The sequence below is a fragment of the Sciurus carolinensis genome, chromosome 7 (assembly GCF_902686445.1).
Source record: "Sciurus carolinensis chromosome 7, mSciCar1.2, whole genome shotgun sequence".
Lineage (NCBI taxonomy): Eukaryota > Metazoa > Chordata > Mammalia > Rodentia > Sciuridae > Sciurus > Sciurus carolinensis.
In genome coordinates, this window is record NC_062219.1 from 15,784,032 (window position 1) to 15,811,808 (window position 27,777).

Consider the following 27,777-nt stretch of genomic DNA (forward strand, 5'->3'; position numbering starts at 1 on the left):
AGATGAGGTGGATTTTTAGACATTTAAAAAAATTTTTTTTTTTTTTAGACATTTTACTGGGTGTAACTGAAAGATACAGCCTTTATTCACATGGCCATTTTGGCCCTGTGCTAAGCCATGGTGTAACCTGGATTGCAGGGAGAGAAATTCCTAACAAGATAAACCTCAATCAGTTGTCTAAAAATTATTAATTAAGCCAACTGATTAGTAGTGACATCATAACAGTCACTCAGGCCAGGATACAGGTGACATATTTGGATACATATCTTCCAATAGAACACATTGTTATTTTATTTCAGAGCCAGGGATGGCGCCTCAGGGATACTAGGCAGGTGCTCTACCACTGAGCCACACCCCACAGCCCAGACTGCCTTCTAAATCTCCTCCTAAACTCTCATCAGAGGACGAAAAAAACACAATACAGCAAAGTTCTCTGTGTCACATACTATCACACCTCCTGGGGCAGCAGTAGGACAATACTCTTGGCTTTTTTTTTTTTTTTTTTTTTCCTTTCTGCATGAGACAGGGTTTCACTGTGTTGCCAAAGGCTGACCCTGAACTCCTGGACTCAAGCCACCCTGCTGCCTCTGCCTCCTGAGTAGCTGGAACTCCAGGTCCATGCCCACCTGCGCGGCTCAGGACCTATTCTGAGCAGGAGCCCCTTGCCCTGTTATGGGAGAGCCCCTCTGAGAAGGGAGGAGTACCATCAGGCCAGGGCCTGACCTTACATGAGCCGAGACACATGACCATGTGAGGTGGCCCACGCCAGGGCCGTGCAGGTGCTATTACTTCCTAAGGTGAGGAGGGACAAAGAGTTGCTTTAGTTTTAAGAGAAGAAGAGGGAGGGAGGAAGTTGATAAGGATGAGTCCTCCCTTAAATTACATGTAAATAATTAGAAATGTAAAATAAATATGAAATTGTCAAAATGTAAAGTAATGGTTTACACTTGAAATACAGGCTGGGGATGCTATACGCTCTAGAGAGGGGCCACTAAAATAAAGGATAAACGCCTCAGGAGAAACGTGGCAATGCTTACCTTTCGGATGTCTTGTGCCGTTTCTGAAAAACAAAGATTTTTTTTTTCTAAGTTTGACAATTAAAAATGTATCTCTTCTATTAGTTAAGCACTCATATTTTATAGGACTTCCAAGATCATTGCTTGTAATTGAAGCCCAAGAAACTTCTGGGCCTTGGGGCCTAATTTTCAAAAACGGCCTTACTATTATATATCCAGTTACGTATCCTCTACTGGAGTGAAGCCACCTTACGTTATCTGAGTCTCAGGTGTCGCCCCGCATCCCTGAGAGCAATGAAACCACTTCCGGTTAAAAGCTTCAAAAGCTTGCAAACAAAAATACCTACTGCCTGGGAAAAAACACCCATACCCCAAGCCATGAAAATCACATGAAGACAGGAGAGAAGAACAGGTAGGTCAAGTTGTGGGCATTTTATTGGTTTTAACCAAAAGACACAGCCTTTATCAACAGGGTCTCCCTGGCCTGGGCTAAGGAGTGTTGTAAAGTGGACCTGTAGCTTGTAGTGGAGGTGGGCCTACTCAGTCCTCTAGACACCACTACAGAAGCCTTGATCCTGCACACCTCACCCTGGAAGAGCTGATTAGTTAGGGAAGAATGAAAAGCGCTTCTCTTCCCATAAACCTTCCCTTAGATTCACCTTCCCTTTTCTGAGTCCCAAAACCACTGACCCCATCCCACCGTGATGCACAGCTGTTGCTTTTAAAAATAAGGATGCAGTATGCAACACTTCATTTTCTGCTAAACAGACGTGGACTCTCTTGTTAGCAGACAGCAGTCTACTTCATTCTTTTGAAGAGCTGTAGGATGCAACAACCCATCGTAGGCACAGTATACCACAATTTGTTTAACCATTTCATTAGATGGGAATCTTATGTGGTGCTGTCTTACAAATGCTGCCAAGAACATGAGCATATGCAGATCTGCCCCTACGTGGGTAAGTATTTCTGCAGGGGCCTAAGGTGCAATTATGGGATCAAGGGCAAATGTCCATTTTAAATTTACATGGGAATTAACAAATTCTGATTTCCAAAAGGCTTGCAAAAATTTACCCCCTTCCACACTAGTTTCTGAGCACCTGTTTTTCTATATCTTTTGGCCAAGGTCATAGATCCACTTAAATTTAAATATACATTTAATTTTATCTCATTTAAATGAATACTTTTTCTGATTAGTAACGTGGGTGACCATTTCATTGGCAGTTGGTGTTTCCTCTGTGAAGCTGCCAAATTATATTGATTTTTCTTTTTTAAAAAAGGGCATGTATGATTACACGAATGGTGTGGATCTACATCGCGTGCACAACCACAGAGATGAAATGATGTACCCCATTTGTGTACAATGAATCAAAATGCAGTCTGTAAAAATAAAAAAATAATAAAAATAAAAATAAAACATAAAAAAAGGGTCCTTGGTCCACTTCCTTTCGTTGTATGGTATTTCCTTATATGACAGGGACATTTGTCTTTTTTACGCTTGTCAGGGATACACTGCAAATAATTTATGTCATCTGACTGTACATTTTATAATGGGACATTTTTGCTTATAGAAATTAATCTTTCTGTGATCCAACCTTCAAACCAGCCCAGCTGTAATTCATTTGCTTGCTTGCTTGCTTTTTTTTTTGGGGGGGGGGCGTATGGCTTGACTTTGAATGAACAAGAAAATGACAATGTATTTTGGGACTTACCGCTGGTCTTCAAAACTTTATGTGATCTTGAGGAAGGTTCTGGGAGAAAAATAAAGCCAGCATCATTTGCAAAAGCAAATTGAAACTTTTCTTCATACATAATTTACTACTTTATTGACAGACTACCCGAGCTCTAGTAATTTTCTATCAAATTTACCTAAATTCCCTTTGCTCAGAGATACTTAGAAGCAAGAAATTCACTGTCAAAATGTTAAGGAATCAGAAGTCACATGATAGACAAAACACTACCACCAACCTACCAATTAGGAGAGCAACTTCCTCAGCTTTAACTACTACCTGTCAGCTGGTCATTTTCAATTTTAAATTCTGTGCCATGTAGTTTCTTTTGTGTCTGGCTAGCTCATACGCGAGGTAAGCAGCCCGGAGTCAAGACCCAGACTCTGGGAGTTGGGTGGAAGCAGGCTTGTGGTGAGCAGCTTGCAAACTCGTTTATTGGGGGAACAGCTATACATGTTTCTTGCCCAAACACAATGTGCCACAGGGGATCAGACCACCAGGTTCCTATACAGGTTCCCTTGGTAACAGTGAGACAATTTGGGGGAGTTGTGTACTTTCCTAGGTGGCCGAAGCAGAACACTCCTCCCCGCAGGTTTACACACTTGAGACATTCGCTGCTGCCAGCCTAGAACTAGGATTTCTCCCAACAGTGCCAGACATCTGTCCCAAGCTTCTGACTCAGCAGACCCACCGTCTCAATCCCAGCTCACCATTCTTCTTCCAAATCTGCTCCTGCATCTGGATTTCCTCCTGAGTTATCTTGGGTCTTGCCCTCCCAAGTTAGTGACCAGGGCCTTATTCTACATTCCTACTGTTTTTATCCATCACAGTCTTGGGGACTCCCAAGAAAGTACCACCCCAGTCACTACTACTCTGAATCCCAGTCCTCATCTTTCCCCCAAATTAGCTCAATAGTCTCCCTTCCCACTTCACTCTCCACATGAAGCCAGAATTCTTTCTTTAGAAGTCAAATATTCTCACTGTTCATTGCTTAAAATCCTGTGGCTGCAAAGTTCAAACCCTGTGCATGGCCTTCAGGTCACTATCTGTACCTCTCAAGCCTGGTGTCCTTCCACTGCACTGTCCCCTCCTCCACCCCACTGTCCAGTCAGGCTGAATGACCAGCAGTCACTGTCTGTCTTCAGGAATGTCCGTGCAAGTCTCAGGGCCTCAGAACATACTATTCTGGCCTTGTCGGCTTTTTGGCCCAGATTCCATCAGGGGAACTCTCTTCTACTCTGGGACACCTTTTCTCTCCTTCTTAGAAAGTTAATTGCTCTCCTTCATCTCTCCACTCTTCCTTCCATCCCTCTGGGCCACAACGCCATCATATAGACTGGTGTTTATTTCCTTTTTTTTTTTTTTTTTGTCATTTCCACTTGCAAACAGGAATCATATGCACTATTTTTCCTTGCATTCCAAGTCCTCAGGCAGGCATACAGTAGGTACTCAATAAATACCCATTTTTTAAAAAAGAAGAAGATCCTTGGGTTAAGAGAACGCTGGCTGCATGGTGTCTCCTGTAGCAAATATGTGACATTTTAGGCTGGAATATCTTATGAGGTGTCATTCACAAGATAACAATTTTCATTAGCAATAGCAAACAGGGCTTAAGTAACTGCAGACCAATGGTAAGATGCTCTGCAAAGCAGAATTAGTTGATATGTTTTCTATTCACAGGAAAAGAGAGCACTAAGGATAAAAGAGTTTAAAATAAAGGCTGCAGAGTCTTGTTTTAAGGCAGGCTCAGATGCATTCAAACAAACAGCGAGCTCGAAATGCCTGTCACCTGCAAGGAACCTTGACTCCCAGTGCTCTGTTAATATCAGGTTTTGATCACAACATCCCTGTTTTTTTTTTTTTTTTTTTCTTCCTCCTGGCAGTACTGGGGACTGAACCCAGGGCTGCCTTACACCTGAGCTGCATCCCCAGCCCTGCTCATTTTTTATTTTGAGACAGGATCTTGCTGTTGTTGAGGCTGGACTCAAATTTGCAACCCTCCTGTCTCAGCCTCCTAAGTTGCTGGGATTATGAAACATCCTATTTACCAGATTTTCTTCTTAGCCGATAGGGTGTAGCACCTTCTCTAGAGCCACAGGATGCTTTTGCCTCTCCCTCAGGGCTGTAGCAGAAGCCTGGATGATCTGTAAAGATAGCAACAGGCAGAGTGAGGTGCTCTGGGCTCCTTGGAAAATAGTCACAGCTTGTTGGAAAAATCTATGCATCTATTCTTTTTCACCTGACATATCCGCCCCTCGTAGTTGGTGTCCGCTGCATCTCAGGGCTTCTGGGATGCACTGATTGCACTCCTGTTCTTTCCCCCTCCTCCATCTTCCCCTGCCTCCATTTTCACTCCTGAGCAGAAGCAGCTGTCAACCATCAGCTTTGCTGCTCTTCCCGTCATGCCCTGTGGTAGTTGTCCCTTAGTGCCATCACTTTTTTTTTTTTTTTTTTTTTGCAGTGCTGGGGATCGAACCCAGGGCCTTGTGCTTGCAAGGCAAGCACTCTACCAACTGAGCTATCTCCCCAGCCCACCATCACTCTTAAAATGTTTGCAGTCATTGCTTCTTTAAGCATCTGGTGAAAGCTTTAGATCCGGAAAAGGGATTTTCACTGAGTTCTGGTCTTTCTACTCCACCTAAGCAGCACACAGACTCTGGATTAAGAAACTCTGGTCTAATCCTAAAGATGTGCAGCATATCAGGCCAGCACTCTGGGGACACAGGCACAGATGGTATTCCTCAAATTAGGGGCACTGCTTCAAAGGAGCCTTAAGTTCAGAGGACCCTAAAGTCCACATGCACATCTCCAGTGTCACAAGTAAAGTTATACAAGAGAGGTCACACTGCCGAGTCCAAACTCAGGGAAGGATGGGGCGGGGACGGGGTCACTACCTCAGGCACAGCAGCTGGCTGAGACCTAAGCCTGAGGAGATGCAAGTAGCACAGAGTAGTGGCCTGATTCTGGGCACTCAGAGAACCTTACTGGTTTCCAGGTACTCACCCAGGGCCTGGGAATTAGTGAGTCTTTTTGTGCAGGAGAGCTGGTGCCCATAGCAATTGTATGTTCCTCCATCTTTCCTCAAGTGCACATGCTGATCCATGACCTTGGCATTTCAGAGGACTCTTAACCAAAAAAATCTTAAGGCAATTTCCTCTGAATGAAAGGAGGGGATTTCACGAGCCCAGCTGAGGACCCTGCTGAGGAGCATCTTACATGCTTCTCAGGGCTGATGGCTGGGAATGGGGACCACAGCTGCAGGGGTGGTGGGTGCTGATGTTTCTCCTTTCTGGATGCTTATTTATCCGCTGGAGAGTTAGCAATGGCAGGCCAGAGGGCAAGGGAACCACTGTTGGCTCTTGAGAAAAGATTGCTTGAAAGTAAGGTGTTGTGAACGGTTCAAATAAAATGGAGCCATTTTAAGTGAATTTCCAGCCGACCTGTTTCTGAGTGTGCATCCTATTTAATCTGAGAAGTAACACAGTTGTGCTAAGGCTGTTGCACAAGAACAGACTTTCCTACCCCAGAGTTAAACACTGTGATGTTTAGAACCATGCGCGCGTCAGAGAAGCCAGCAACTATCCAGTCGTGGGGATTCTCGCAGGTGGTTCATGTGGATTTTTAGAGGATGGGCTGAAGGGGGAGTACACTGCGGGGTCTTGTTTTGTGGTGGAGGAGGCAGGGGGAATGGTTGGCCCAGGAGGGGGTCAGCTAACCTAGACCTGTGCCCAGCCTTCAAGTGACACAGAGGAACCAGGGAATCCATGCAGAACAGGTCAATGTGCTGAGAAGGAATCATAACGTCTGCTCCAGTGAGCGGAGAGCTGCTGTTTTCTTATAAATGACACTTTATAAACTCTGTTTAAGATAGAAAACGTGATAGATACAAGTACCGAACATTTCGAATCATGTTAAGGACATAAAACTTACGGATAGCATCCATTTCAAGTATTGCTTGCTTGGCCTGAAAGAAAGAAGAAAGTGTAGCTATAATTGCAAGTATTATCCTTTTTTCTTTAAACTATTAATCCTAACACAGATCTTGTCCTGTCTGAATAAAGGGTTTAGAGAAAGCTTTAAATGACTCACTATTTCTTTTAGACATTAAAACACAGTACAGGAGCTCAGGGGATTCAGACAGACGAATGCCCTCATGGGCGTAGAAAGTGATGCCCAATTGAGACTCCAGAGCAAGGACTGATGCCCCGTGCCCCCATCCCCCAGCAAAAAGGGAGAAAGGAGAGAGTTGGTTCTAAGGCTGGTCCATCCTCAGTATCTACCGAGTAGCTTATTAAAAAATGTCTATCCCTGGGACCCACTGTCGTCTACTGAACCATGGAGCCTAGTATCAATAGTACCTGCCTTCTGCATGCCACTGGGGGGCCTTAGGACCACAGTCCTCCCTGAGTATCCCACCCCCAGCATGTGCCAAAGATTCAAAAACTGATGGATGCTCAAGTCCATTATAGAAAGTGGTGAGTATTTGCATATAACCCACACAATCCTCCCGAATACATTAAACCATTTCTAGATTATGTATAATCCCTAATACAACATAACTGCTAGGGAAATAGTTGTCATATTGTATTATTTGGGGAATGATGACAAAGGGGAAAGTCTCAATGTTCAGTACAGACGTAAGTTCTTTCCTAACATCTTTTATTTGCCTTTGGTTGGCTGGGCAGATGCGGAAGCCCTGGAGGGGGAGGGCTGTCTGTATTCTGAGCTGATTGGAAAATGGCTGCTGGAGTTCGCTCTCAATGTGTCCCTCCTCCCAAATAGTGTGTGCTTATCATCAGGTAACTCGCCCTGTTCCCCATGGTCCCCTGAACCTCCCGTCTCCTCTGGGTGCTCCAGGCAGGGGGAAAGAGGTAGAGTGTGAAGTCCAGGTGCTGAGGGACACTGATTGTGATCCCAACTCGGGTGCATAGCCAGGTGGTGCTGTTATCTCTGGCTAAGCTTCCTCTAGGGTCAGGTGGGACAGCAGGACCCACTAGGTGGAGCTGCACTAAGATCAAGTACGGGCACTCACCCTGCCTGCTGCTGTTCCCTCCTGGGGGCCGCCTGGGGCACCTGCTGCTTCTCTTAGCCCTCCCTCTCCAGCCCCATCTTCTGAGGACTAATGCTTTGGGATTTTTTTTGCTGTTATTATTGCCATATGTTACGGCTGTTTAGGGTGTTATAAAAAGGCAAGTTGATTGTCTTAACCAATTTGCCTCAAGATTCAAAGAAGAAAAGCACTCAGTTTAGGTGGCCTTTCTTGCCTCTTTGCTGTCCTTTTCATTTTTCAAAGGTAGTGTAATTTAACCTATAAAAAATAGGATAAAAATGACTTAAAATCACTTCAACTTTCTGAAATCTGTGATATTATCATAAAAATATTTAGGTTAAATGGCAGTCATATTTAGTTTAAAAGAGTAGGGGGAGAAAGGGAGACCTCAACACAGTCACCTTAATTTTGAGAAAACAAATGCCTAGGTTTTTATTCTGTTGATATTTCTATTTTAAATTTAGAATTTGTGATTACTAGTTGGAATTAAGTTTCAAATATCAATGACAGCTCAATTTCTGAGATGTTTCCAGAACCATGTAATATATAAAATGCAAAAGTAACCTTCACCTTTATTATTAATTAATTTGGACAAGAGTTCAGTTCATATAACATCTAGATGAATGGGAATGGGGTTACTTCCAGGAAATTCCCTCCTGTTATCCTGAACAAAGCACCCCTCCCCCATCTTGACATTTAATTTCAATAAGGTGCTATTCCCATGATTTCCACTAGGTGTCAGCCAAGGACCATCACAGAATTAAAGGAGTGGGTAGCCGCTGGGAGGAGCTAAAATAATGAATTTCCAACAGCTGTGTTGACACTTAGCCCAGTGATACATTTTTGCTTAAAATGTCCCATTATATATTTATTTTATTGTGTAGAAATACATTTTGAAAGCTTTAAGAAAACAATTTAAGAGGTAGTCTTGATGAAAGATGTAAAAAGTTCAATGTAATCCTGCTTAAATAAGTGTATTTTCATCACCTGTGGGAATGGTACAGTTAAGAAGTTGGGTTTGAACCTGAGTTTAGTCATGTACAAGAGGTAAAACTTGAGCAATTTAGTGTCTCTGAACCTCTGTTTTTAGTTCTCCTGAATGGGAATAAGACTGACTTCATAAGGTGTTTTTCTGAGGGTGAAATAAGAAGATAAAGTACTCAGCACAGTGTACACGTGATCAGTGAGTGGTAACTTAAAAACATTTAGATTCTCAATGGATCCACAAATCCATTACAATTACAACTCTACTCTGGCTGTGTTAACTGTTAACACCTACAGGGAAAAGGGCAGAAGCACACACACATGCGCAGGAGAAAGAGGACAGGTGTGTAGGCTTGTCTGGTTTGTAATGCTCTGTAATCCCTTTGAGCAATTCTGATTTTCCCAGGAGACTTGTAAACAATAGGTGGGGACTATTACACGTGCTGCCATTGCCCAAAGGCCTCCCAGGCACCAGGCCAGCAACCCCATGACCAGCCACGCAGGAAATGCAGTCACCTCTCTGCCGAGCTCCCTGCATCTCATAACCCCCGATGCAATGGAACTCCCGCTCCACCTTTGCATGTTCATTTCCTGAGTCATCAGGGCGGGCGGCTCCTGAGGACCAGCTTCGAAAGCTTTTCAAAATATACAGAGGGCCAAACAGACTGTCTCTCCTGGGAACTGAGTCCTCCCCATCTCCCACCCAGCTCCACTCCCCCGATTACAGCCCTGCTTTCTGCTCCCCCTCCCTCCCCACTGCGGACCATTCCGCCATCCACCTGGCTCACCAGAGAACACACGCATCCCTGCGCCACGGTCTCTGGGCCACTTTATCCCTAGGAGCTCTTCCTTCCCCAAGCCCACCCTGGCGTTCTCTGCCTCTCTCATCTTTCTTCTTCTTGATTCAGGAAAGACGTTTCCAGCCCTTCCCAAGACTAGCTGCTCTGGCTGTGCTTATGGGCCTATCCTCTCCTCCACAGGTCTCACTCCAACAAACATCCTTTCTCCTGTCCTTCTTGACCCCCGTTTCCCTTCCCATCCCCCGCAGCCCTCTTACCCCTATGGTATCTTTTGGGGTGTGTGTGGTGCTGGGGGTTGAACCCAGGGGTGCTCTGTCACTGAGCTACATCCTAGCCCTTTTTATTTTGAGACAAGGTTTTCCTAAGCTGGTGAGGCTGGCCTCAAACTTGCAGTCCTCCTGCCTCAGCCTCCTGTGCCACTGTGTTCGTCATGCTTTGCTTTGACTTTTCCCCAACCTACCAGCCTTTTCCTTTTCTGAACTTTGTGAAATGAAAAAGCAACACCTGGCCTGTTCCTCATTTTGCCCTTGCTCTTCAACCCACTCAGATCCCTCTCTTCTTAGTTGCCAAAACTAAAAATCTGCTTTTCCGTTTGAATCTTCTTTGACCTCCCAAGAATGTTTCCCATTCCTGTCTGGGAGATTCTCCTTCCTTCGCTAGCACAATGCCCTTCTCTGCTTTTCTTTGGTCCCTCTTCTCTTTTTCTGTGCTCCAAATCCGCCTCCCCTTTTAGACCACTCATTGGGATTCCCAAGGGCCTTCTTTCCTTTATGCACTTTAATGTGAGCCATCCTGTCAAATCTTAGGACTTGCATTGCGGTCTTTCCTAATCCTCAGCTCCTAGAACCTGAACTTCCACCTGCCAGGGACCTGCCTCCACTGCTCCTCTGCTCCCACCTAACCAGTTCTCCCCGCTCCCCAGCTGGCCTGGGGACTCGCAGCAAGGTGCTGCTGGTGTGGGTCATGATTCACACTGAGTCTCAGTGGGCTGACTCCTGTTCCCTCGGCCTCAGCTCCGTGTCTAGCCTCTCTCCCTCTGTGGCCACAGTGCCACGTCCACTGCGCCTCATCTCACCAGGCAGACTCCCTGGTGCGTGGTCCAAAGCCCTCCCTCCACTGACTGAGCCTTCCACCTCCCAGCCTCACCTCCTCCCTGGCCCAAGAGCTGGGCCCTCCCTCGAAGGCACCGCCCGGGGGCCCTGAACACCATGTGGGTTCTCTCTGGTTTTTGTTCACACTGTTCTTTCAGACTGGTTTCCCTTTTCCTTTCCCCTCACTTGATAAAAACATTCCCCACCCTTGAGGAGTGAAGTAAAAGGCACTTTCCTTCCTGTCCCTACTCAATTGAACCGAACACTGGTCCTTCCGTGACACCTGGCTCACAGTGCTGGGGTTTCAGCATGTTGAGCAAACAGGTCAGGGGTACAGGGCCAACTGCTCCACAGTGAGATGCTTCACCACCAAGCCTGGGGCTCCTCGATTCTGTAGGTGCGGTTCCATAGTTCCCTAGGTGGTCTTCCTGCATGACAGGTGTCAGGGTCCCTCTGAGTATTTCTCACACGCTATTATTTTCCATTAGTCCTCTAGACGTTTCCTTATAGTCTCTATTTTCCTCACTTCTTTCAATCTCCAAAGGAAACAAAACAAACAAACAAAAACACCACACCTCCTGCAGAGTCCATGGAGTGCATCTCTGAAGCGGTGGGCGGTGGACTAAGTGCCTACAGACCTGAGCCTTGCTCCCTGTCAGGCTGCCGGCCAGGCCTGGACTCCTCTCTGTGTCACTGTCTGCAGACGCCATGTGTTGTCTTACCTTAGCCGGAATCTTTGCGGCGTGGTTCTCCAGGATCAATCTCTTCAGGTGCAGAACCCAGAGGCGCTTGTCTTGCTGGGACTTAGCCTGCAGGGGGCAGATGGAACAGTCAGGTGTTGGACAGTTGGACGGCCCCCCAGGTGGTCAGGAAGCCCTGGGAAGTCCACCCAGCACTCCTCGACCAGGAGAGGGGGCCAGGGAGGAGGTGAGGCCCCCTGTACCTGAACTGTGTGCTGCAGCTTGGGGTTCTTGTAGTGGAAGACGCTGAAGCTGAGCGGCTCCTTTGGTATCACCTCCACGAGCATGAGGTTGCCACACTAGCAAGAGAGCACAGGTGAGGCACAGTCCAGAGAGGGACAAGCAGCCCTCTGCCCCTGCCCCCGCCCCCGCACGACGTGTCCAGACCTACCAGGATGTGAGCTTTGTATGTAAACGTGTCATCCCTTTTCTTGGTGATGAGAAGCAGCTTGTCAAGGAGGAAGAGTGTGCGCTCATTCTTGGCCCGCTGGATGCGGAAGGTCCCCTCAAGCACCAGCTCCCCATAGCTGGTCAGGTCTGGCCCCTTCCAGTTCGTGAGCAAACTCTGTATCTCCTGGGGAAGGGAAGGTCCCGTGGGATTAAACAGGAGGCGAAGAGCAAGGCACCAAGGTCTCGGTGGCCCATCGACTGAGCCTTAAGAATGGTGACTAATGATCTATGACATAAATCTGCCTTTCTAGGTAAGACCACTCAAGGGTTAACAAAAACGAGTCAGATTGTAAGTTGCTGAGTTGCCAATTATTTCCATTTCTTAACAACTCTTTTGCTGTGGGTGGCTACAGCCGCTGCATCTTTCAAAAGCTTGGGAAAGGGGCCACCGGTTGGGACTTCTTCCTCCTGACTTTCTTACCTCCTGTTCGCTAGATGAAAATCTATGGAGAGGTTGACTTGAAACCTTTCTTCCAGAAACTGAAGTCCATACCATGTTCAAATTACTCAAAATTAGTCTGGGCACAATCACACGAGACACATTTTCTCAGAAGCTTCCTGTCTTTAATTCATTGATTTCAGGAAAGGAAATGAACGTTTCTTTGCTGCTAGGTGTTAGTGTTTTTAATGGAACTTGGTAAATATAAATTGGAAACATGATTGACATTTCCTTAGGATTTATTGTACATTAATATTGTTTAAGGAAGATGATGTAATTATTTTGAAAAATGAACACGTTCACAAGCACCACTTAATCAAAGAAGCCATAAGGTGTTTATAAAAGACTTCAGTTGTTGAAAACAGAAACAGGGATGGGGTGTAGCTTGGTGGTAGAATGTTTGCCTAGCATGTGCAAGGTCCTGGGTTTGATACCAGCACCACAGGAAAAAGGAAGGAAGAAAAGAAGGAAGGGAGGGAGGGGAGGGAGGGAGGAACTAGAAATGGTGATAAGTTTGAGCCAGAATCTAATTTAACAGTGTCTTCAGAATGCCAACAGAGGTTTGCATGATACCTGCAATACACTTGGATGACTAAGCATTAAACTTTTTGTTACTATTGCAAAAAAACAGATAATGGCATGAAAGAGTAGGATGTTGTCCCCCTCTGATTTTTGAGAGTCTGTGGCATCATATGATACTCTCCTGCCTATAGGTAAAACCTAGAGTTTGGTCTGACTTATGAGTCAAACGATGCATCTTTTTTTCCTGAGTTAGGTGTGTGTGTCTGCATACTGTGAACTCAACTCTGGGCTTTTCCGTTTTACTTTAGGAACACCCAAGAGCTTGGAACTGGCTTTTGGGCCTACATGTTTTGTTTTTGTTTTTAAATATCTCTTAAATAGTGCCATTTTCTGAGGTTCCTAGGACATGATAATTGGTACAACATTTATTAAAAGTTCCTGAGTATTTAGGGATCAAATTGTTGGTGCTAGATGGGACCTTAGCAAGCTTATCATGTGACTGTCTCATTTTAAAGATGAGGAAACTAAAACGATGTGCTTGAGAGCCACATCTCAAGTGAAACTGCTAAGGCACTGGTTTAGGCTTTGCTCCCTTCCCCGAAACTCCAGTCCTATGACCACACACCATCTCATGGTTTCACTGGAATGAGTGAGAACAGAAGAGAGGCTTCAAAAGTCTAGGTACTTTAGAGAAAGCTGCTTTAACAAGAATTACTAATTTATAATTAATATAAAATAAGGCCTTAGGAGATGCAAGTTTTTAGCTTGGGTCTCCAAAGGGCTATAAGCAAGCTATTAGCTTAAAAGTTACAGTACAACTTTGTCTTAAATAGTTACTCTAAACAATGGTCATTATTATTGGTGCCCTGATCTTTCTTCAGAGAGGACTATGATGAGGACCAGAAATGAAGTGTGATATTTGTGCAACCTTAATATTGGATTTGATTTGCAAAATGACAGTCATGGAAAATGACGTGGGAAAGGATACCCTGCAGCACTGCTGGGTACTGACACCTCGCTGCAGGCTCACCTGTAACCGGACTGCATGTTCGTGTTTCCGTTTCATGTCGTTGATGTGCCAGGCCACTCGCTGCATAGTGTCTATAGCATCAAGCACCACGTCATAGCCGTCTGTGTCCTTGTCGAGGTGATTTTCTATTTCCTTTAAAAAAACAGATAGAACTCTTTGTTTTCCATTTTTTTTGCATATAGCAAGTAACAAATAGCACCTCTGTGACTAGTGCTTATATTTTATTTTTGCTTATTTATTTGCATACTACCATCATTCCTTAAGATTTTGAGGAACTTACCAGAAATACCTGCTGCAAAATGGTAAGCTGGAAATTAAAAACAGGTTTAGGAATAATAAAAGATTACAATTCCAGGACAAAGGAGATAGAACACACAGTAAGTCTCAAAGAGATATGAGAGTTAAAATAGATATGAGAATTGATCCTACAGCTTAGAGTTCTGAGCTTCCTGGTGACCATGGTAAACTGGCTCTCAGTAATTCAGTTATCACCCTTACAAGATCAAAAACTATATCTCTTTTCTTTTCTTTCATAGATGAAACAAAATGTCTCACAAAGGCCTCAATGTGTAACAGACTCAAAAATGTAGTAGACATTATCTTAAAAAAAAATACCAGAAGGTACAACTCAGTGGTAGAACAAGTGTTTAACATTCATAAAGCCCTAGGTTAAGATCCCTGCCACCAAAAGTGAACAAGCAAATAGAAATCTCTAAAGCTAGTACATTTTCATCAGTCATGGTTTTAGAACCTTGATGAAGTTCATTGGACACGGTCTTTTGGAGGCTCACAGGTACCATGCACTAACTTGTCTGATGGTCTGAGCCGGTTACATTAGCACCCACCTCAGCATGGAGTTCCACAGCCCCAGGGAGGGGACAGAAGGACACAGTCTTTGTTCTAATTCCTTTTCTTTCTTTTTCTTTTTTCTTCCCTTTTTTTTGGGGGGGGGGACTGGGAAGTGAATCCAGGAACGCTCTGCTTCTGAGCTACATCCCAGCCTTTTTTAAATTTTCATTTTGAGACAGGGTCTTTCTAAATTTCCCAAGCTATGCCCAGTACTGAAAAAAGTTTTTTTCCAGATTGACCTTGAAATTGCAACCCTCCTGCCTCAGACTCCCAAGTAGCTCAGATTATAGGCATGCACCACTGTACCCTGCAAACTCTGTTCTAACTCTTTAGAGGATGTTAGACTCCTGTACCTGGATCCCACGAGAGTCAAAGACTATTGTTTTTATTTTTTCCATCATAACTAACAGATAGATGGTCAATAGATTTTTTTTTTTTTTCTGGTGCTGGGACTGCGACCCAGGATCTCAAGCATGAGAGGCAAGTACTCTATCACCAAGTGACACTCTCACCCCAGGTAATGCTTATTAAGGTAAAGCTATATTTTCTTAAAAAAAAACTATAACTCTAATCCTATGCATTTATATATGTGTATGCATGTATGTAAATATGTAAATAAACTGCATCTATATTGAACATGTACAGACTTCTTTTCCTTATTATTCCTGAAACAAAATGCTGTAACAACTGTTTATAAAGTTTACACTGCAGTAGGTATTGTACACCATCTAGAGATGATTTAAAGTATATGGGAGGCCACACATGCGTTCTGTGTAAACCCACACTGTTTTATATAAGAGACTTGAACATCTGTGGGTTTTGGTATTCTTGAAGGTCCTGAAACCAATCCCCTGCAGATACCAAGGGATGACCATTTCTACAACAGTAAGAAACTGAGCCTTAGATCATTTCTATGACATTTATTGTGCAAAATCAGCTAAGTAGCAGAGGCTGAATCTTACGGTATAATTTATACAAATTAATTCCCATTATTTTACAGTGACTTTGTAAATATTAGTTTACTTTTATTGGGCATATAAGTTTTCATCCAGCTAAAACTGGAAAGGAATTTACATTTTCCCCCATACTCAGACTCGGGGGTTGGAAGGACCTATGAAACCATACTGCTAAACTAGTTGTAAGTTCCAGATTAACAGCAAACTAAGAAAGAGTAATAATAATTTCTTCTTTTGGTTTGAGAGGCAATTCTGTCCACCAACAAGCAGGCTAGAAGAGCCGAGGCTACTGCTCTGAGGATTTTCATGGTTGGCTGTACAGCTTAAAATGATGTGGGTGACCCAGGGAACACTCCAAGCCACCTGTACAAGCAGCACACTGCAGAGGCAACCTGGAACTGGTATGGATTTATCCATCCACCGTTCTTCCCTTTTCTTCTTCATCACTAGCTCAATACAGAGAGTAAGGCTGTTCTCCCCACCAGTGAGCTTTGGGTCAGGACCCTGACTTGCAATCTCGCAGGTTGTCCTGAGAACTTAACTTTCTTTTGCAGGCTGGTCACTTTCTTGTCTAGAAGACCATAGTAAGTCTTAGCTGTGATAGTAACAGAGTTCAGTAGAGATCTGTCCTGGGATAGGTATTATTTAAGAATTATTTGGATGCTGATTTAGCAAACTTACTCTACTAAATCAAAATGTCATTAGGACTAATTTAAAAATTAAAGTAATATCTCTAATGTGGTTAAATACGGTGTAAAATGTTCCATGGATGAGCTCCCCAGGCAAGCAGACAAAGCTAAGAAATTTCTGGTAATGTTGGACTGACAAAGTTCTTCTCTGGTTTAAAATCCCTGTAAGGAAAGATCTTAAATGTATTATTAATGTAATGAACTACAAACACTAGCTTATTTTCACTGAGCGCTGTGAGCCTCAGGGAAGGTGGGCACCTTCTGGGCTTTAGAGGCAGGCGGTTTGCCCCAGAGCTCTGCTCTTGACCTTCCTGCTCCACTTCTTGCCCCTGGTGCACAGGTAAGCAAGCTCCGCTTCCAGAATGCAAGTTCCTTCAACAAAACTTTTTTCCATTTTTATCAGCCTCCTTAGAGGATAAGAAATGAGAATTGAGAGCTATATCTATCTTTGATCTAAAGACTCTGAATTTTATAAAAGTGATGGAAAACGCTACCAAGGGAAGGTGTCTGGAAGAGAAGCCACGGTAGCTCAGAGAGCTCACCGCGCATCTGTCCTCCCCTTCCCAGCCCCTCCTCTTTGCTCTCATACAAGAACCAATCTATGACAAACAGCATTCCCTCCCAACTTCCCACCGAACTGGGACTCATGGAAATAAAACAAAACAGGAAAAAACCTGCTTTCCATTTGGATGATAGCTTCCTGCCTGAAAATGTCCCCGCCCAGCGCGAGGCACTCCTAAGCCCTATCACCATCCAGCTAAGATCCATCTTTTGATTTGGCCGTTGTCAATGGGACTGCAGGCCTAGAATACAAATATCTCTAATTCCTCAAAGCAGATTAGTCAGTTGTAAAGCACGAGAGTGGAAAATGTTTCCATATGTCCACAGCCTTTTCTGGTATTTTCCCCCAAACTTAATATATACACACAAGATCTCTCTCCGTCCCCTTGGAAAGGGCTCAAGCACAAGCAGAGACTCACATGCAAAAGGAGATGATACTTGAGAATCCGCTGAACTGGTTTCAGGAGATAGGACCCCAGAGGAAGCGAGTGTTTCAGAGTTTCCTGACGTTCCCGGAAGAACTTGGCCAGCATCTTGTTCCGCATGCACTCAGTCAGCACGGCCACTGACCTGTGGGAGGAATCAAAGTTTTTTATGTCAAGCAATGCAGTGCAGGGGTATCTGAGTTTTGATGTAGCACCACAGGCTCAAGGCTTCTACCCAGCAAGATCCTCCTTCTAGAAGACACAGATCCATGCCAGGGGACGTGGTTTGGCAGAAAGGATCTGAGCTGGATTTAAGCCCCCACTTGTGCCCCACTGGGGTCTTTGAGAAGTGCTCACACTGCAGATCTCATTCATTTTCCACAAGTCAATTTTAAGGTGTAGGTGACTTTGTACTAAAGAAAAGTAGCTCCTTCTTCCCAGTAGATCCTTGCCAGTAAATGCCTGCCAGGGCGTTTGTCACCTCTGATGATTAGCTTTGTATGATGGACAAGCCTTTTGTGGGAGCTTCCTGGGAGACCTTTTCCCACAGATAACTTCCCTTTGAGAATCCTGGAACAGATCCCCTTTCCACCTCCAAGTGCTTCTCTTCCTTCTAGACAGTCTCAGTGGTTGGAGAGGAAACCTCACTGCAGGGTATTAGAAAAAGGTGTCGGATTTCCTTCTTAGCCCAGATCCCTGGGCTAGTACTAGGGATACTAGGGATGCCGCTAAAACAGCTTCTGGAACAGGTGAAACAGCACTGGCGTCTTAATGCTAAAGCAGGCTGCGGGGCTTGGGTGGTCATCACCTAACATCTTATGTTCTCAGACTTAGAAGGAAGCAGGTAGAAATAATGTCATCCCTCTTATTCCTCAAGTCATGAGCATGTTTTCAGGATTAATTGAGAAAAATCAGACAGAGCCGAACAACAAAATAAGCCTCTAAGAAAGAAGTTAAATGGGAGTCTCATAATTAAGCCACTGGAATCTTTGTACCCATCTGCTTTCAAAATACCTGTTCAAGCTGATTTGTAAATGTGAGTCCAAATCTCAGAACTCCCCATCACGTGACCTGGAAGCTTTTCTCAGGTTCTTTAGCATCAGAACCAGCTGCCTGGCCTCAGCCATCTGCTGGCCCGAGCCTCTGCTGGAGAGTGACAGTGTGCCACAGCCTGGGGACATGCAGAGCTCCGAAGTCCAGGACACAGGACAGGCAGCTGAGGACAATGACCTGGTCTTGTTTTTGCCCCTCCCTGGGGTAAGGAGGGAGGGGCTGGTGCCTCTTCACCGTGAAATCACAGGGCATCATTGGCATGAAGAAAGAGGATACCAGTTCGTGTGCCAGGCCACTTAAATGTCACCAGACTGGATCCAAAGGGGGAAGAAAAAGTTGTCAGATGGGCTACAACACCTGGCACTCCTGGCTTGCTGAGACAGGGGAAAGGGAACCTCAGGCCTCAGACCAAACTGATTGGAGAGAAGGGACAAGAAACGACTTCTCTGTGAATATAAAAACCAGTCAGTTGGGCAAGAACCAGAGGTACTCTCCTCATCCAGAACACCTCACCAGCACCTCTCTGCTAACTCAGGTTTCAAGTCAGACTTGAAATAAAAAAACAACAAAAAAACCCACTTTCTCCAGTAAACTGTTCTTAACTACCTTCACTGGGCCTTGTCACTTCTTACCTCACGTATCTTTAACTTCTACTACACATTCCTGAGTGTGTGTGGTACTGGGGTCTGAACAGAAGTGCTCTATCACTGAGCCACATCCCCAGGCCTTTTTATTTTTTATTTTGAGACAGGGTCTTGCTAAGCTGGTTAGGGCCTCGCTAAGTTGCTGAGGCTGGCCTTGAATTTGCCATCCTCCTACCTCAGCCTTCTGAATAGCTGGGACTACAGGTGTGTACTACTGTGCCTGACTGAATTCATCCTGTTTAATTTACATTTATTACTTGATCTTCCCTAACATGCTATACCACTGTTACATTTGGTTAAGTTCTACCCTCAAAAGAATATAAACTGCTTGAGGAAAAGAGACGGTTGTTTATTTCTGAGTTTGGAACTGTGCTCCATGAATGACAGGCTCCTTCCAGAACCCATGGCCTCATGCACACTAGGCAAGGGCTCTATTGAGCCATATCATCAGCCTCGAGTGACAGGCTCTTAAAAAATGTTCTTACCACAATTCACAATAGCCAAACTATGGAACCAGCCTAGATGTCCATCAACAAATGAATGGATAAAGAAATGTGGTATATACACACAGTGAAGTTTTATTCAGGCATAAAGCAAAATGAAATTATATCATGTGCAAGAAAATGAGACCACTATGTCAAGCAAAATAAGCCAAACTCTAAAAGTCAAGGGTCATACACGCTTTTCTATCATATATGAAAAGTAGAGAGGAAAAAGGAAAAGAAAGGGATGGGGGGTTTCATGAAAATCGAAGGGAGATGAGCAGAATAGAGAAAAGGGACCAGGGGACAGGAGGAGGGCAGGCAACAGGGAAGTACTGGGAATGATATTGGCCCAATTATATTGTTATATTGTGTGCGTGTATGACTATGTAACAACAAACCACCATTATGTACAGCTAAAGTGCACCAATAAGAAATGTGGAAAAAAAGCTCATGCAAAGGGATTTTGCCTTTTCCCAGAATCTGAAGCAGCCCAACATATAAAAAGGTCAACTTTATTTTGTACTTTCCTTTTTTAGTAAATCTTCTGAATTTGAAATTTGGAAAGATCATATTACAGATTCTGATCATCGAGCCCAGAACTTTGTTGATTATTCAGTTTGAATGCTTTTCCCTCAGGAAGAAGTTTTGTGGAGAAGCCGAGGGCCGGTCTCTGATTTCTCTGAATCAGGGTGTGGTGTAAGCTCGTTTTTGGCTAACGGACCATGGAATTTTGTTGGAGCATCCTATCATTTCCTGATATTTTCAGCATCGAGGTAGAAACAAATACGATAGGAGAAAAAAAACTGTCCGAGTGACACTGAAGCAGGGCTGTGTCTGCTGACTGGGACGGGTGATAAATGCTCAAATACGCAAGCAGAGTTCTTTTTCTTTCTTTCCTTTTTTTTTTTTTTTATTTTAGTGGAAAGTTTGGGAAAAGCATGGTTGACTACCAACCAGTAAATCACCACAACACAATATCCTGACAAATATTTAGAAAAGGACAGGAAGAGCCTCTAATAGGAAGTATTTCATCATCAGTAAATCTGAGCGTTTGGCTTCATAAGACTATTCCATGGGGTTTTTCTTTGAACAAGACCTGCTTTCTGGGCCTACTCCTGAGCAGGGCAAGAAATCATTTATCCCTCCCACATGCTGGCTTCTCTTGCACATGGATCCTGCCACCAGCTGTATCCTTGGGGACTTGTGTTTTCTAAGATCAGTCACAGAGTGTGTAAAATCTCCCCCGTTCTCTTCCTGGCTGTCCTTGGGATAACTCAAGACTGCTAATCATATGGTTTAAAAATAAATAAATAATAAACAAGGTATGGGGAATCACTGTGCTGCAGAGCTCCAGAGCCTTTAGCACGAGGCCTGAGATTGGAGGAACCTCAGCTCAAATGCTGGCTGGGCCATTCATCATTATGTGACGGTCCTGGAAACATCAGCCTCAGCTTCTTCATTCATAAAGTGGGGATGGGGATGGGATAAGGGTGGTGATGACCTTCACCTTACTGAGAACCTATCAGGTGCCAAGCTCTGGGATGGGTGCTCTGGGGCGTTGCTTGAATCCTTCAATATCTCTCTGGATGATTGTGGAAGTTAAATTCAATATTTTGTATTTAGAGTATTTAACACAGCGCTTAGGCAGTCAGTGAGTGACCAGTAAATTTCTTTCAGAGAAGAAAATGTCTACAGTTGTGCCCCATTATATTGAGCCCCTGGGCTTTTACTGACTGATTAATATATGGCCCAGGTTGCTCCCTAACTGCCCTCCTGCCACCCCTTTCTTGTGTAAGCAAAACTGAGCTAACAACCCTGGGGAGATCCCAGGCCCCCTTTTCTTTTGTTGGCTTCTCACACTCTGTCCTTTTTCTGAACTCCATAAAAACGTGTGTAGTTCATAAAACTTAGGGAGCAAATACAGAACACACTTTCTCCCCAGCTGGATCACATAAATGCATCAGCAATGCTTCCCAGTCGCAAGGAGGGAAAGGCTGAAGGACGAGGCCTGCAGTCTGCTTTCCTTTGGAGATACCTAGTCATCTTTTTGGTCTCTTTCCATGTCTTTCTCATTTTTTTCCCTGCATTGGCTCTTGGCTTGGAGCCCCAAAGCCCAAAGGGATCGGTGGATATCTGGGATCCACGAGTCTGCTCTGCACGTATTCTGTGTTTGCCCACAGTATTCAGCACCGGGCCAGCCAGACAAGACCTGAGAACTTCACATGTTGGATATACTGACTTGAAACATTACGGAAGCGATCACAAGTGAACCCAACTCCTTCCTGATCCATACCTTGGGTAGTTGGTGCAATACTGGGTATAAATGTGGAACTCTTCACTCTGCAAGGGAAAGAGAGACTTTTATAGGCAGAAAAGCAGACATCAACATTCATTTAAAAATAGTAAAAGAAAGAGGACTTGGGCCTTTAAATGTCTTTCACACTAACCTGTCTGCAGAGCCCTGGTGGGATTGTCTGTAACCACGTTATATACCTAGAACCTGCACACATTCCAATTTACTTGGGCCCAATAAACATCTGCTATGTTCCAGTTTCTGCCCCAAAGTGCACAGCGTGGGAGGGAAATATAAGGGAGTAATTTAAACATCACGTAGGAAGAACATGTTGGAGGTACAAGCAGGAGACAAGAAAGCTTCCATGGGGGTTGGGGATGTGGCTCAGTGGTGAAGCACTACCTAGCATGTGTTCAAGCCCCAGCACCATACAAGTACACAAAGCTGGGCACAGTGGCACACATCTGTAATCCCAGCAGCTAGGGAGGCTGAAGCAGGAGGATTGTGAGTTCAAAGTCAGCCTCAGCAAGTTAGCAAGGCCCTAAACAACTCAGTGAGATCCCATCTCTAAATAAAATATAAAAAATGGCTGAGGATGTGGCTCAGTGGTTAAATGCCCCTGGGTTCAATCCCCAGAGCCTCTCCCCGCCAAAAGCTGCTGTGCACTTTCAAGGCCTTGTGGATGCCACTGTCTCTGCGCACTCCTGTTCCCACCCCTCTCACTGCGGAGCCATTGGGCCTCCCTTATTTAGGATTCAGGCCTCATTTCCTCCAAGGAGCCTCCTGTGAGCTCTTGCGTGGGCCAACAGCTCCTATTCCGGGCTTCTACCACATCCAGTACTGCCCTCTCTGGCAGGACCAACCAAAGATAGTGACATTTTCTGTTTGTCCATCTCTCACACTAAACTGAAAGTTCCTTCAGGGTAGAGGACATACTGTGCTCATCTGGCTCCTGTCTGTTGAACTACTGAATTCCCCTTTTTCCTATTAAACCAAAAATCATTCGAGAACACAACAAAGCCTACTTGTCTGCAAGCATCTAGCATGGCAGCAATGTCCCAAGGGCAGTCTGTGTCTGACTGTGAAATGCGTGGGCCCTGCCTCCTGCTACAAACATCCTCCTGTCCCTAAAACCACTCCATTTCCATAGCTACCTCAGTCTTGTAGATATCTAGTCATATTTATCTGAAATTGGGAAATATTAAATATTTGCTCATTAAAGGGTACTTCTTTAAGAAAGTAGAATCATGACTTCCATACAAATATAAAATGAATACTGTCAAGTATTTTACTTAACCTATTAAGGAGAATGTATTAAGACATTACATTTGGATCAAAGGACAAATAAAAGTATCGTAGTTAGGTCAATGAGGATTGCTGAAATGAATTCACAAATAGACACAAAACTATCTTTTTCTATGGGGATGGGAGGGGAAATAACTCAATGGTTCTTCCATGGGATAGAATTCATTTGCATTCTGTGGCCAAGAGTTATTTGCGCAGCTATCAGTTATCTTAAAACTGATGGGAGTTGTAAAATACTTCAAAGATGGTGAAAGGTGCAGAACCTGTTGAATTGTGTGATTTGAAAGAACAAACTAGAGAATTGTACATTTTCTACTGGAGACACCCCCCAGTCTTCTTAGTGGATCCCTAGGCTGATGAGGGGGGAGAGGTGTCTATGCAGGCAGGTGCCACACAGAAGCTAGGCTTTTACACAAGTGTCTGTTCAGACTGCCAGGCAGAATAGATGATTCAAGGCCAAAAAATTACCAGCTCTTGAAAAATCTCCACTGAATTCCATTTGAGAAAGAGTCACTGGATACTTTGGTGGCACTTTGCATTTCACTTTTCTGATTTCACACTGCTTTTTACTTCTTAAACTAGTTTATGCTGGATTATGTGCAGTTCTAAGACAACTGATTTTTCCTAACTTTTAAAAAATTTTTTGGTACTGGGGATTGAACCCAGGAGCACTTAACCATTGAGCTACGTCCCCGGTACCCTCCCCTCCTTTAAAAAAATTTCAGACAGGGTCTCGCTGAATTGCTTAGGGCCTCGCTAAGTCACTGAGGCTGGCTTTGAACTTGCGATCCTCCTGCCTCAGACTCCTGAGCTGCTGGGAATACAGGTGCGCACCACTGCACCAACCTTTTCTTAATTTGAATGCTCTAATTATTCCCCCCCCCCCCAATTCAGAAAGAATCCTTAGAATCCTTCTTCTTCACTAGGATTAGGTTCCACATTTTATATTACTATGGTGGAAAGTTTCAAGCATATATAAAAATAAAAAGGATGAAATGGTGAATCCCATGTGTCCACCATCCAACCTCAGTGATCATTAACGCAGGGTTTACATCCCACCTATTCCCCTGCTTCCCCATCACTTTGAAGCAAGTTCTAGAATTCATATCATTTCTTTGTATTTTAGTGTGCATCTTCAAAACAAGCTCTTTAGCCAAGAGGCACCATCACAGGGCCATTACCACATGTAAATGATTCAATGTGGTTCAAGGCCCCAGACTGTCTCAGTAGGGCTGGTGACAGTGACATGGTACATATCCTGCTGCTGGGCTCTATGTGGATTAGTAGAGCTTCCTCAGATTTAGGTTCTAAAATTTGGCAAAATCCACCATAGGTTATACTGTGCTTTCCTCTGGATGCATCTGAGGTCTGTTTTTTCTTTTTCTTTGTTTTATGGATTGAATCCAGAGCTGCATTCCCAGCTCTTGTATCTTTTAATTTTGAGACAGGGTTTTGCTAAGTTGTTAGGGCCTTCCTGTCCTTTTTGTGATGCTCATAGTTGGCAATTACTCCCCAGATCTATTTCTGTATTAGGGTTACAAAAGATGATATTTCTAATGCTATTGTTCCTCCTTCATTTATTAATCAGGCTTTTTCAAAAAGGAACTTTCTCCTATGAACTGTTGGTTTACAGTTTGTGTAGGGTAAATGCTCTTTCTCTTAATTTTCAAAATAATGTGTTGGTTCTCTATCATCCAGCAGAGGCAACCAGTTTGGTTTTTTGTACCACTGTAAGTTCATAAGCATTTAATGAGTTTCGACTGTTTTCTGTTGTCTTTGCTGATGCTCCAACAATCCCATCTCTTGTTGACAGAGCCTCCTCTGAACACTGGCCTTCGAGCCCTCCTATCCCCTTTGGTGGATTCTGTGTTTCCTGGGCGGGTAAGATGTCCAGACCATCTTGTGCATTTTCCACCACACACTCAGGCTTCAGGGAGTCCTGATCCTTGGGTAGAAATAGCATTGGAGACCACAATCTGGGCATTAGGGATGCTATTGCTACTGAGTTAATCATTAGGATGGAGTAAGAAATATGAAGTTTTCTAAAGGATAAAATACATCCTTAGTCCATACTGGTACAGGTGGAATATCTGTAATCGGAAAACCCAAAATGCTCCAAAATCTGAGCATCAACATGATGCTATAGGTGGAAAATTCCAGCCCTGACCGCTGGTAACTGATGGCAGTCAAGATGCAAGTACACTAAAAATGTATAAACAACCCTCTGCTAGGTATACCGGAAACATAAATGAATTTTGGGTTTGGATGAGGGTCCTATCCCCAAGGTATCTCATTATGTACATGTAAATATTTCAAAATCTTCCCCTCCAAATCTGAATTCTGAAATACTTCTGGTACCAAATATTTCAGCTAAGGGCTACTCAAGCTATCATTCAGATGCAGCAGTTGTGCATTTAAATTAGCCTCAAGCATTCTGCTGTCTGTATTTTCCTTTCTCTTAGCAATTTCAGTTCTCAATGACACTACCATGAATACTTTTTTGCTTTATCCCACAACACACTCAATAATGTGAGAGTAAAAATCATAACGCCATGATGCACAGAATCATCACTAAGACAGTTAAAGATGTATGTGTCGTATTCGGTCCACAGCATCCTTCCAAATCCATCAGCATTCCCTCTGCACGGCCATGCCACCAACTTGGCACATGATTAGTTGCAAGTGCTTCATTTGCCTTCTGTTTCTGCAAACTTTTGCAAACTTTCTGAAAGCTTTTGCAAACTTTCATCTTGTTTTATAACTAAAATATTTATATTTTTCCAAGTCGACTCCACAAAGAAATATCTAAAAAGAAGTCTCACCTGTTCTTTTTCATTCGATTCTCTCCTTGACTCCTGTTTTAATCTTACAGGTTATCTTGTTTCTAAACAGACATATCCTCCTTTTCTTAGATAAACAAATTGTGTTATGCTAGTGATGCTCAAACCTGAGTGGGCATCAGAGTCCCCCAAGGACCTGCACAGAGGGTGGGTCCCATCATTGGGAGTTCTGACTCGGTAGATCTAGGATGGGGCCTGAGAATTCACATTTGTCACAAGTTCCCTGATGGTACCAGGACCACACTTTGGGAACCACGGTGCTCCACACACTTTTATCCATTCCTTCCCCTGCAAAGTCTTTATTTGTTTTTATGCTTCATGGTACTCCACCCTGTGGATATGCTACAGTTTATTCAACCAGCTTCTTGTCTGGGGACATGTGGGCTCTTTCCAGTCTTTTTCAGTAACAAACATTACTGCAAGGGGTAGCATCATTCTTAGTGAATCTTTTCAGTTGATCCTTGGAGAAGAACTTTGAAAGCAGAAATAGGGGACAGGGTAAATTCTGATGCTAGACACAGCCACATCCTTCACCATAGGGTCTCTGCCATTTTGTTTTTGCACAGCTATGACAGCATATGTTTCCCCATGGCCTTGTTGACTAGATTTTAAGCATGGGACCAAATGTTCAAGCATATTACTATTTAAAAATCTAAATTAGTTGCCACCTTTCAAACACTGGAAGATAGAAATATCCCAGTTTCTGGTGTCTCCCAAGAAAGTGTAGAATCCATGGGCAGAGGGCCTACAATTTCACATGATGAATACTATCCCATGAGACCTAGCAGGCACCTGAATTGCCATAGTCTCTACCTGGGCCCTGAAGTTCACCTGTTGGCACCGGAAGCCAACCTTGGCTCCAGAGTTGAGAAAGGCAGTGTGAGGCCCGAGGTCCTTTAGGAAGTGCACATCAGACTGGCGCTTTCCTCTGGATTTGCTCACTCTCTCCAAGTTTGTTCTTCCCTGTCTCCTGCTGTATTCAACCTGGGATTGGACAAGATCAGGCTGCCTTTTCTTGTGTTTTAGGATCTTCAGGATCATTTGAAATGCCAAATTAAAAAAAAAAAAAATGACCTCAATATGAATATGTTCCAACTATATCCTATATATGCACAGGCCTAGTGAGGCTTCTGCACAATCAGATTTTGTGACATTGTGGCTCTATTCCTATCTTGTAGTCGAGTTCTGATTGAGATCAGCTATCTATCCTTAATGGAGAATCAAATACAGATTTGCTCTTAGATTTATAAAGCTCTGTGGACCTTGCTAACAATGGTTTTACACAAAAAGCAATAGCTCCTAGGTCTTTACACTTCAATGTCATAGTTTATTATGTATGCCACCCACCAAAATCTTTTTTTAGATGAATATAGGGGAATATATTACACAAATTAGAAAAAAAATAGATCCTGCCTTCTAGTTGTTCAATTCTTTCAAATTGAGATGACGTAGAAATGAGACAGTTTGGAAAGAGCCCAAGCGACCCATAGTCAGGGCTGCCCAACAGAGCACGCAGGGCAAAGGTGACTGAACAGGTAACCCGAGTGGGATCCTAGGGTTTCTTCTGCAGTCGTCTCCCCCTCTCACACTCTCAGGTTCCTGGGAAGTTTTCCTGGACACTGGGGGAAGGCTTGGTATGCAGTCAGCACACAGGAAGTAACACTAACCCACATCACTCTAATGACACCGATATCCAGTATCATAATATGAGCATAATATGGCGGTGGGTGTGTACATGTGTGCACATGCATGTTCATGTGTGTGTACCTGTGAGCTTGTTCACCTGGGCTCTGAAAGGTGAAAGGCATCACTGGAGGGGGCTGTGCAG

The 27,777-nt window shown here is 44.0% G+C and overlaps 1 protein-coding gene across 3 annotated transcripts in view; it reads right to left on the reverse strand.

Moving 5' to 3' along the window:
• The window catches only part of Plekhg1 (pleckstrin homology and RhoGEF domain containing G1), a 210,430-nt gene that overhangs the window by 13,486 nt on the left and 169,167 nt on the right, over positions 1-27,777 (reverse strand). For all 3 annotated transcript variants that reach the window (XM_047557962.1, XM_047557961.1, XM_047557960.1), the window contains 10 exons: positions 21,805-21,851; positions 17,324-17,474; positions 13,850-13,981; positions 11,800-11,982; positions 11,612-11,707; positions 11,391-11,477; positions 6,674-6,707; positions 4,792-4,887; positions 2,726-2,764; positions 1,038-1,060 (listed from right to left, as the gene is read on the reverse strand). In XM_047557962.1, coding sequence (XP_047413918.1) covers positions 1,038-1,060; positions 2,726-2,764; positions 4,792-4,887; positions 6,674-6,707; positions 11,391-11,477; positions 11,612-11,707; positions 11,800-11,982; positions 13,850-13,981; positions 17,324-17,474; positions 21,805-21,851 — 888 coding nt within the window. The remainder of the gene's footprint in view (positions 1-1,037; positions 1,061-2,725; positions 2,765-4,791; positions 4,888-6,673; positions 6,708-11,390; positions 11,478-11,611; positions 11,708-11,799; positions 11,983-13,849; positions 13,982-17,323; positions 17,475-21,804; positions 21,852-27,777) is intronic.